We start from the raw sequence: 10,885 nt of genomic DNA on the forward strand, positions 1-10,885 counted from the left end.
CCACAAGCAGCTTACACAAAGACCTCTGTCATATTCCTTTAAAAATGGAAAGCTAAAAAAATAAATCCCCAAATTCAACTGTGAAGCATATTCATGCACTTATGAGATGCAATGCTAACTTAGGGAGAGGAAAAAAAATTACTAATAGGCACTTAAAATGTTCTTTCCAAAAATCCAAGGTCTCTGACAACATTCTTAACTATAAGGGGCCTGCACATATTAAAACACAACGTGTCTTCCTAATTCCATGATCAAAACCTACAGTGAATAAAACCAACATTCAACTCTCCTAAATATATTACAGAAAGGATGAAACAAAGTCTTAGGCCAGTGGACATTAAAACACTAAGAATTCGTAAGGGAGTAGGGAAGTGTGTTCTTAATTCATATTTATCTTTAAAAAAAATAAATAAAAAGGGATTTGTTTTTTTTTTCTGGAATTGCAATTATGTAGCCACATTGAATCTTTAAGTCTTGCAACTAAACATCTTCAAAGCACTTTTTAGTTACTCTCTTACAAAAGAACAGAGGAAAAAAATAAAAGGTAACAGAGGAAGAATTCTCTAAATACCAAAAGACACTACCTCTTGCACCAGAGGCTACAGGCAACTGATGAGGGTATACATGTGATGTTCACCTGGTTCTAAATATATATTTTAAATACTTTGTTTTGATTATAGTTCTTTCCACCTTACATACAGGCTGTTTTTAGGCTGCAGGTTAGACTAGAGCACCCCAAGCATTAATAAACCCACTGACAGACACCTGTCCACAGTAGCACAAGAGTGGGGAAAAATCACTAGCTCCTGTTTCAGGGCCTCATCCACTACCAAAACAAATAAAGAGCATTTCTGTGCAGTCACCAAAACATTCTTTCTACAAATAAAAACAATAGTTTCGGACTTCACCAAATCTGCTTGTTAAAGGGAGTGATGGGACGTCACTCAGCAGTAAAACAGCAGTAAATTTCACCCCAAATTTAACAGCAGAAAAATTCACCCTCAAATACAAGGAAACCCAAAATGAATTCCAAATTTAATCAAGCTAAATGGTCTATTTATAATCAAGCAAACCTAAATTAAAAGCACAGTATAAACAGCAAGTTGCTAACAATAGGCAAACAGATGTCTGCTGGGCAGGGGTGGGATGTTTCAATAAACAAACCCAAACATATCCACAAGAGAAACCAAGAACACAGAACCAATGCTGGAGACTCAATGCTCAATATACTCCTCTGCATCATTTAAGTGTAGCTACTCCTTTTTGCCCAAACACAGGGCATTATTTCAGAGAAATTCGTACTTTGAAAGTTTGGAGCAAAAGGTACCTATGTCTTGAAAACAAAGAAATGCTAGGGAAGCTGAGGTTTATTGATGATCAGTGAAGAACTCTGAACGCCTATCTCCATCTGACTTCAACTAGTGTAAAGCCAAATCAGTTCAGTAATTTACTCAGAGCCAAGTATGATTTAGCAACTGAAAGTCAACAGAGATGTCTGAAAATGCAACAGGAAGAGTCCTGTTCACCTCTGCTGCCAGAACTGGGTGGGAGCAATGGAGGATGTGCCTGCCCTGACATCGATGAGAAAGCCTTTGGCACCTCCAGCATTCCTGGGCACTCTCTGAGATTAATGGCTGTTATTCAGAAGTCAGCACCAGCTGCTGCCAGAGTAAGAAGTGCAAGCCATGGCACCTCAGGGCTGAACATCTGGGAATGCTGCAAATGGAGCTGCACGGAAGTGCTGAGGAAATTTCAGCTGCTGCAGAGTCTGGCCAGGTCTTTGTGTGTTCTGCCACTATGTTCTTCGTATTAGGTACAATTCAAAGCCTCATTTCTACATCTATGACATCCTGTATTACTCAAAACTTGTCTGGAGGAAATCCAAATACCACTATTCATAAAATAGCAATGAAATCCTTAAGTCCATCACTTCCAAACAATGCCAGGGCAGTCTTCGGGCCAAGTGTTTTGTTATTTCTTACAGGTGAGGCATTGAGTATTTTTGAGATTGTCTGAGGAACATCAGTGTATAGGGATATACCTCAACTTCACTGAATAGAAATATGAACAGACATACACTATTTTTAACTGAAGTGTGAAGTAGTGATAAAATATTTACTATGGGAGGAAAGCAACTTTAACCTACTATTTTGCTTACCTTGTACAGAAAAAAATGAGGCATGATAAATTTAAGGCCAAAAGATCAGAGGTGCAAGATTAAGATGGATCTTAATATGTGTTGCTTCATATTTGTATTGTATTTATTAGCTTATAAAATTAACATACATATTAAAATTTTCATCCTGATAACAACTGCTGTGAATTTACTGACTGTGCTTTTGTTTGTGATAAGCACCAGAGTCACTGGAGATTACACTCTGGTATTCACCATCCAAAACAAGCATCATGTTTTAGAAAACATCTGAAATTCTATCAGCAAAATGAACCCTGGCCTGCAACACTTTAATAGCAAGAAGTGAAATCACTTGGGCCTCATCTACCTTAGGTTCAAAATTTAACCTTCAAATACAGTTTTACAGATTAACTTATCAATGTGAAGCACACAAATCTTGAATTCTGTAGAATGCACTCTAAAAGGCACATAAAGGGCATAATCAAATCCACTAAGACCATCATTAGAATTATAACAATGTGTTTATGTTATAAAGCTCTTCAAGTAAAAAGTTCATGGTTTTTTTTTTCTGTGAAAAATTCTAGAAAGCATAAAATTAAGTTCTAGCACAGCACTTTGATTTCCAAGGTTCGTTTTCCAAGGTCAGAGTACAGTTTGAGTAGGGTAATCTGTAATAGAGGAAACTCCCAGAAAACAAAGAGCATTGCCAAGAATCCAGTTATTTTATCAAGGCAGTGGTGATGTATTTCACTTCCAGCTGTCCACACTAAAAACCCAGAAAAAGTCAGCTTTAAGTAAATTACTTAAGTATTTACTTCAAGTAAATGTAACAGATAAAGCACATCTATATAAGATTAAAATGCACTTCTCTCAGTGAATTAGACATCCACAAAAGCTGCCTTAACCCAAATAACTGTCCCAGGTTTATGGAGCTAGAACTGATGCTTTGAATTCCCAGCTGCCCACCACACTAAGAAATGTGACCATGAAATGTGCATCACTGCTGCAGGAAAAACTGCATTTACTTTTTGAATCTCAGAGGTGCAAATACTGATTTTGAAAATACTGCCATTTGGAAATTGATCACATCCACTGTTAGTTACTTTTGAAATATAGACATGGTGTATTTTATATACCAGTGTGAGCTTCTTTCTTATACACAGAAAACTCAGTGACTTTAAGGAATTAAGCACAGGAATGCCATCAGAAATTGACTCCTTCATAGCAAAACCAGAAGAGGCATTTTGGTACAGAATAAATCAATCTGGCATTCCTGCTTTTAGACCAGGACTTCCCATCAGTCATCAGAACAGTCTAAAACTGGCTGGTTCAGCTAAATATCTAAACCAGGAAAAGCACACACAGAAACAATTCAATTCAATACCTGTTAAGATAAAGTAGTCTAAAATCAACTACAAAGACTTGTTACAAGCCAAGTCTGAGAAAGAAATAATACTTTGGTTACAGAGTGATTTAGCAATTAATGAAATTACACAGGTCTTTGTACAATTAGTTCCACTGACCTTGCAGGTCTACTAACCTGAAAACAACTAGTATGATAAAAAAATTAAAATCTACACGACTATCCATTCTTTGCTGAAAAAAATATAACACAACTGTTATTTTATTAAATTTAAAGACTTTACCCTCCTTGAAATTCACAGCTTAACAACAGAGCATTTAAGGCAGTAGTTTAAAAGAATGCTCAGCTTGAAATAATTAACAAAAAAGTTTGAATAGTTTCAAATACTAGTCACTACAAAGTTTTGACAGTGAACACATATTAGAATTATTTTTTAAAAATTGTTTCCCCTCATCAAAAATTTGCACCCATGAAGTAACTGACTCTACTATAACAACAATAAAAACTGCCCAATACAGAAGTTACTTCTGATGCAGCAACAAGAATGAAAATATTTCTGATTTTTGAAAGCACCACCATCATTTGAGCTAAGCATCACTGGGGACAAAAGCAGCAGTTCTACAGGATGAAAAGAGTATTTTCCAACAGCAATCTACAAAAATCCATACACTGCTGTATGTTTACATAAAATTGCAGTAAAATTTCTCCCTCAACTGACTTGCTTTTCCAAAAGATTTCACAAGAAACGATGCAATTATAGCATTCTTGAAAAGGGGAACTGTTTACTAACTTTCCAGAAATGTTCAGAAAGTGATGGTTACATGCAAGTAGCCTGCTAGATTTAGGAAGGAAAGCTGAGAACTGAAAAGGCAAAAGGGGAACAGCAGAGCTGAGAGCTGAGATGATTCTGCTCAGCCACAAACTCAGGTCTAGCAGTCTGCAGGTCATGCAAGTGGTTAATGGCCTCCATTATTGTAGCAGACCTGACACAGAAGATGAGAAGCTACAATTATTACAACAAAAAGCCAAAGAATGATGTTTGCCTGCAGCACACGATTTAACACGGGCAGCAGCAAACGTTGGAAACTTCTCCTTTCTGATTTTCATCATTGTAACAGAACTAGATTAACACATGTAACATTTTCGTTTCCATCACTCAGTAATTACCAGCACCAATTACCATACCAGAGTCATACAGTGATTACATCATAATGAGAGCAGTGAAACAGAAGGATTTAACACCACTGTTTGAAAGGGTATAAACAGTAACTACAACATTCAAGGATATGGGAACATTTGTAGAAGTCACAGCATCATTGTGCCACACTTGGGACAACAGCCACACTGCCAGAAAGCACAAGGCTGTCAACAGTTAACCAACACCTCAAAGCAGCCCCTGCTTTGCCTACAACCAAATGCTTCTCAACATGTCCAAAGTCCAGCTGTATTATTTTTAACTTGAATGGATAAAACCCAACGAGTTCTGCAGACACCAATCACCTTTCCTAACTATGCTCCTTACGTAACAAACCCGGCACTGCAGGCCACGTGCATTCTCCACAAGGCACTAATTAGGAACTCCTAGCAGGACCAAAAAAAAACCCTCAAGAAACCAAATCCAAACTTTTCAGAAATAACTAAACAGGTTAAACAACACACTCAGACTTCTATATTGCCATGACAACACAGCATGCATTCACAGGCAGTCTTCAGGGTTTTAAATCAAAGTCTTTAATAGAGTCAGAATGGTCTGTATGGAATTCACAGAATACCAGAATGGTTTGGGTTGGGAGGAACCTTAAAGACCAGTTCCAAACCCCTGCTATGGGCAGGGGCACCTCCCACTAGACCAGGTATTAATTCTTAAGTACACGAATGAATCAGGCAATTAAGAAATAGCAATTAAAAAGTACTAGTTGCAGAAAAAAGTCCATCAAGTTCTATTAAACAAAAGGATGTAGATACCACTCCACGTTTATGCTAAGCCAAGGAAATTCCAGAAACTGGGAGAGCAGACTGGAGGGAAAGGGCTGCTCTTCCCTGCTTTCCTTGCTTCTGCACCTTTCTCAAAATGAGCAAGCACCAAAAGATCTTTCAGGATAGATTCATCTTTCCCTAAGACAACTTGACTCTTCAGTAAATCAAACATACAAAAAGCCAACAAAGAATACAAAATTCATTGAAAAAGCCCTTCCCAAACGTTCATACCTGTGGAAGTGCAGTATTGAGCTGCCTCTGCAAGGAATCCCTCTCATGGCCAACCTCATGCAGCTTGCCCTGGGTGAGGGCGAGCGTCTCCTGAGTTTCCCGGAGCGTTTCCAGCAGGCGATCCCTCTCCTCCAGCATGGACACCATTAACTGCTCAAAGTGGGAATCAGCATCCGACTGCAGCGGGGAACCTGAACCGTGGCCTCCATTTCCCCCGGCGGGAATCTCGGCCTCGCTGATGGTTGGCATCACCTCACACATCATCTTGAAACAAAAAGAGACACAACAAAGGCCAGAAATCTCGGTCAAACGAATCTAAACAGGAACTTTGAGTGCTGCCCGTAATACCCACTTAGCTCTCCCCACGATAGCATCAGCAAAGGCTGCCAGCACCTTGGTGTTTGCCACTATTTCATTAAGAGTGGAGGAAAGGTACAGTCAACTTAATCAAGGCTTTGCTTCATAATGAGAATCTTGTGACTTCTTGCAAAACCAGATTTTTGCAGGCTACGTCTCAAACTGTGACTTCATTTTAATGGATTTATGTTTTTGTGAGGAGTAAACTGTTGCCGAGATCTTCAAAAAAAAAACCAAAGATAAGGCATGCAGCCTGACACCAAAAATTATACACTTCACCCAGCAAATGATTACACTGCACATTATGGGAAACATTATCTGCTTCTTCCACTGCTTCAAACGCACAAAGATTGTATTTACAATAGTGCTTTGAGCTTGTGTTGGCTGTAAAAGTTTTATGGTGGTGAAAGTGACATATGGTAAATGAGTGGTAAATCCAAACAGTCCAATTCGAGAGATAAAAACATGTCAAGGAAGATAAAAAATAAAAAATTCATTATGAAGTAGTAGCAGCTGTCAATGTGGACAGCAGAAGTAAAGGTAAGCAAAAATAATTAAAGGCAGAGGATGAATTTGGTTAACAATGCAAATAGGAGCACTGCACTACTGGAAGTGAGCACACTAAGCTGGGAGCACCTTTGAGAGACCCTCACAGATCCCTACCAGAGCTGAGGCATTAAGGCATTAAAAACCATGGAAAAAACTCACTCGTATAATCACTGAACACTGAACCAACAACAAAGTTCTTCAGGCAACCTCTCTCAAAAGAACAAACCTACAAGAACGTAAGGCAAAATCAGGATAAGTAGCTCCCCAAACCTCTCAGGTACCACAAACTTTGTTCTCAGCCTTAAATTTCACACTCGCATCTGGAAATTTTAAAAGAACAAGTCATTCTCAGTATTACAGTGGGTCCTCTCCATGCTTTGAAAGACTTGGAACAACCTCAAGTGCTTTGTAACATTTTCATGCATGATTACGATAAGCCCTGAATTTTCACCACTATGTTATTTACCTTGCTCAATAAAACGAAAAGGCTTGGAAAACAGGCCCCAGGTTTCCTGCAGCACCAGTTCTTCTCTGTTTTAGCAGTTTTCTGTTATCCCCCAAAACCCTTTGGATCGCAAAGCACCCATCCAGCTCCAGTACAATGACTGTTTAATTGAAACACATGAAAAAAATAATAATAATAAACCTGCCGAGGAAAGAGCAGATCCAGTAAAAAGCAGCAGCTTTAGTTAACTCGCCAAGTCCCCGGCACAGAAGAATGTGAAAATAAACTGTCTCAGCTTCCCATCCCTCTATTACTGGCCCATAGGTCCAGCAACAGCTGGGATAGAGGAATCATGTGCTGACCAAAAAAAAAAAAAAAAGTAAGTAGTCCGATGCAGAGATGCAACAAGCTTCAACAGTTCATCGCTCATAAATTCCACTCAGGTCACAATCGCATTATTAAACAGAGTACGGACAGCAGGGGAAAACAGCATGAGCTTTCTTGTAGAGGATTTGGAAAAGCCTCCCTTCTTTTCTCTTCTATTAATTCCAACGGGAAGCTCTCCTTCCAGTTCCCTGCGTCTTAGTTCAAACATTTATAATCCCAAGAGCAAGGCGCTGGCGTCGCTTTGGAAGGCGAGCAGGGAGCGAGACCTGTTGTTTTCTCCGCACCAGTCCCGCAGACGATGCTCCGCAACCGAGAGCGGGCGAAGAAAGGACCGGGCAGCTCCGGGGGCACCGGCCCGGGCCCGCCGCTGCCGTTCCCTGCGTAGGGCTCGGCTAACAAAGCTGCAGGCGGAGGACGCAGGGCTCTCCCCGGAGGGAGAGCACCGGGCCGGGCCTCGCTCCTCGCCTCGCTCGCTCCCCGCCGGAGGCCCCAGCGGCGCGGCCGGCCCGGGCCCCGCACAGCCCCTGCGGAGCGAGCCCGGCCGCGGAGGCCCCGGCGAGCTCGGCCTGGCTCCGGCCCCTACCGAGCGGCGGCGGCTCCGCCGCGCCGGGACAGTCCCCTCGGGCCGGGCCCGGCTCCGCCCGCCGCCGCCGCCTCCACGTCCGTGGTGGCCGGCGCGGGGTCGGCTGAGGCCGTGGTGGGTGGTGCCGGCCGCCCGGCGGTGCCGCCACGGCCTCAGGGGGCGGCAGAAGCGCTGCGCGCCCGGAGAGCCGCGATCGCCGCCGCGGTCCCGCCGCTCCCGGCCCCCCTCGCCGCCGCCTCCTCCCGCCGCTCCCGGCGCGCTCCGCGGCCCCGCATAAATCAGTGCAGCACCCACAATGCACCGCGCGGCCGCTCCTGCCCCGCTCCCCGCCGTGGGGACCCGGGTTCGAGACCCGCTCTGCGCTGTCTGCCCTGGGAGCGATACCGCCGCCGCCCACGCTGCCCGCCCCGGGGGAAAGGACGGGAAAGCCGCAGCGGAGCCCCGGGGCGGGAGGCGTGCTTGCTGAGGACTGGGAACAGGGCAGGGCTGGAGCGGCCCCGCAGTCGCAGCCCGTGCCGGGGCCTGCATGTGGCGGGGCGGGATCGCAGCGCCTCGCCCGGCCCGGCCGCCCCAGCCCCCGCTCCCAGCGCCTCGGCCAGCCCGGAGGCCGGGACCTGCTCTGGGCACCTCCATTCGAAAGGCCATGACGGGCTAGAGCGAGTCCAGAGGAGGGAATGGAGCTGGGGAAGGGTCTGAAGCGTCAGGAGAGGCTGAGGGAGCTGGGGAAGGGGCTCAGCCTGGACAAAAGCAGAGAACATTGTCACTCCATACAGCTCCCTGAGAGGAGGCTGTGGCCAAGTTGGTCTCTTTTCCCAGTGACAGGACAAGAGGACATAGTCTTGAGCTACCAGGGGATGTTTAGGATGGACATCAGGAAGAATTTCTTCACGGAAAGGGTGATCAGACGTTGGAATGAGCTCCGAGGCAGGTGCTGGAGTCACCATCCCTGGACATGTCTAAGGAAAGGCTGGATGTGGCACTCACTGCCATGTCCTGGGTGACACCGTGGTGTTTGGTCATAGACTGGACTCAGTGACCCCTGAGGTCTTTTCCAAGCTAACCCGTTCTGTGATTTTGTGGAATTCAGGTCCCCAGCACAGCGAGGGGTGACTTTCTGACACAGCCTGTTCTCCACAGGAAACTGGGTTTGGCTACGTTGATTATTATTTTTCCAAAACACCATAGAAATGTTTTTCCACTCGCATTTCTATAGCTTTTACTCTCTCCTGGAGCCTTCACCGTGCCCATGAGTTGAAAGTTGAAGTCTGCCAGGCAAAGCTTAGAAAACTCTCTTTCCTCTCTTTGCATTTGTGCTACTGCCCTGAATAAAGTATTTGCATTTTGGACCCTATTGTTGCTTTTACAGTGGAAAGCTCTAAAAGGCATCAAGGGCCAGTTAGGCAGACAGAGGCAAGTCATGCCAAAAAGCAGCAGTCCCTGCACAGAAGGTTTTGCAGATTTGTGGCTGGATTATGTGGATTAATTTGTCCCAACATCTCGACACCTAGCACTGGATGGAAAGCATCACTATTGAGTCAATCTTCCTTTTCCACATATGAAATTCTTTACAAGTTTACTACACTGTGCTCTTTCCCTTTGGTATCTGAGCCTTTAGAGTGAATTCAAGTCACATTTTATAAGTTTTCCCTGTACAGCCATGAGGTCTAGATTGCTTTTTGTTTTTCCTCCTGAAGTTTCTAATGTAATCCCATGACTCTGGGAACTGGAACTTTGAGGAAAAAGCCAAATACGATGAGGCACATTCAAACCATGAGCTCTGCCAAATATAGATCAGCACAGATTTAGTGCTGAATGTCTGCATAACTGAGCTCTGACTTTTCAATGTAGGAAGACTAGCAAAAAGGTTCCAAAATGAATTGTTATGAATTAACATGTACATAGGTAAATGCTTTTATTTATAAGCTTTGATCCAGATTTTCAGCGAATAAAGAAGACCTCAGGCTAAGCAGCTGCCAGGGCAGCATTTTCAAAATAATCCACTCCAGCAATACCAAAACAAGGCTGGAAAATAAAGTGGAGTTTGTGGCTGTGTGAACAAACACCATTCCACTTCAGCTCATCACACATAAAAATGAAAATTAATAACGTTAGTAGAAAGACTGATTTGATTTGTGTTTAACATGTGAGTCAAATGGAGACTTTGTGGATGAAAGGGCAAAAGGTTAAAGACTGTAATGGGCACAGAGTTGATAATCTCTCTCAAACTGGACACTGCAATATATCCAGCCTGATTAGCTGATCTCAGAGCCAGGTCATGTGGAATAAATTAATTAACCTCAGTATTCATGTAGATCCTAAAACATGGAATAGTATTTTCTCTCAGTCTGGGATGCCTTGGAATGTGTGCTTTTCTTTTGAAATTAAGTTTTGTTTTGTCCTTAAATAGTTAAAACCAAAAAATGAAGATTTCTACCATGCTATAATCCTGCTTCATTATGAAAGCAAAGAACCTAGCACACAATCCTGAACTGAGAATAAAAATGGATGAACTCCATTTTAATTAATTTTCACTTCACCCAGTTTGTTAACAAGGCACAGACACTTGCATTCAGCTTGCTCATCTCTTCACATCATGTTTGGATTTCCCATCTATGGGGCAGGAGGTTTTAGCTGCAGACCCTTCTCAGCCTCACCTTTATATCACTTTGTACACCAGTTTCAGAGGAGGGTGGAAATGCCAGTGGTTAGGCACTTTCTTGAGAAATGGGTTTCAGCCTCAGGTGGGAACAGAGTTCCCACAGCAATGTGGGAATAAATGTCTGCTGCATGAGAAGGAGGCACTGTAAAGAGCCAGGTATTTTTTCATGCCCAAAAGGATGGCTTAGTCCAGGAGGAAAC

At 43.3% G+C, this 10,885-nt stretch overlaps 1 protein-coding gene across 7 annotated transcripts in view; it reads right to left on the minus strand.

The window, feature by feature from the left end:
• The window catches only part of PPFIA1 (PTPRF interacting protein alpha 1), a 53,988-nt gene extending 45,813 nt beyond the window's left edge, over window positions 1–8,175 (minus strand). For 6 of the 7 annotated variants that reach the window (XM_071428362.1, XM_071428359.1, XM_071428357.1 and 3 more), the window contains exons 1-2: window positions 7,078–8,175; window positions 5,706–5,969 (exon numbers count right to left, since the gene is read on the minus strand). In XM_071428362.1, coding sequence (XP_071284463.1) covers window positions 5,706–5,969 — 264 coding nt within the window. In that variant the 5' untranslated portion in view covers window positions 7,078–8,175. The remainder of the gene's footprint in view (window positions 1–5,705; window positions 5,970–7,077) is intronic. The other variant, XM_071428361.1, reaches the window with a different exon arrangement.
• Between the last annotated feature and the right edge of the window lie 2,710 nt (window positions 8,176–10,885).

The sequence above is a fragment of the Agelaius tricolor genome, unplaced genomic scaffold (assembly GCF_023055355.1).
Source record: "Agelaius tricolor isolate 1412-34295 unplaced genomic scaffold, bAgeTri1.0.p SCAF_5, whole genome shotgun sequence".
NCBI classification, from domain to species: Eukaryota; Metazoa; Chordata; class Aves; order Passeriformes; family Icteridae; genus Agelaius; species Agelaius tricolor.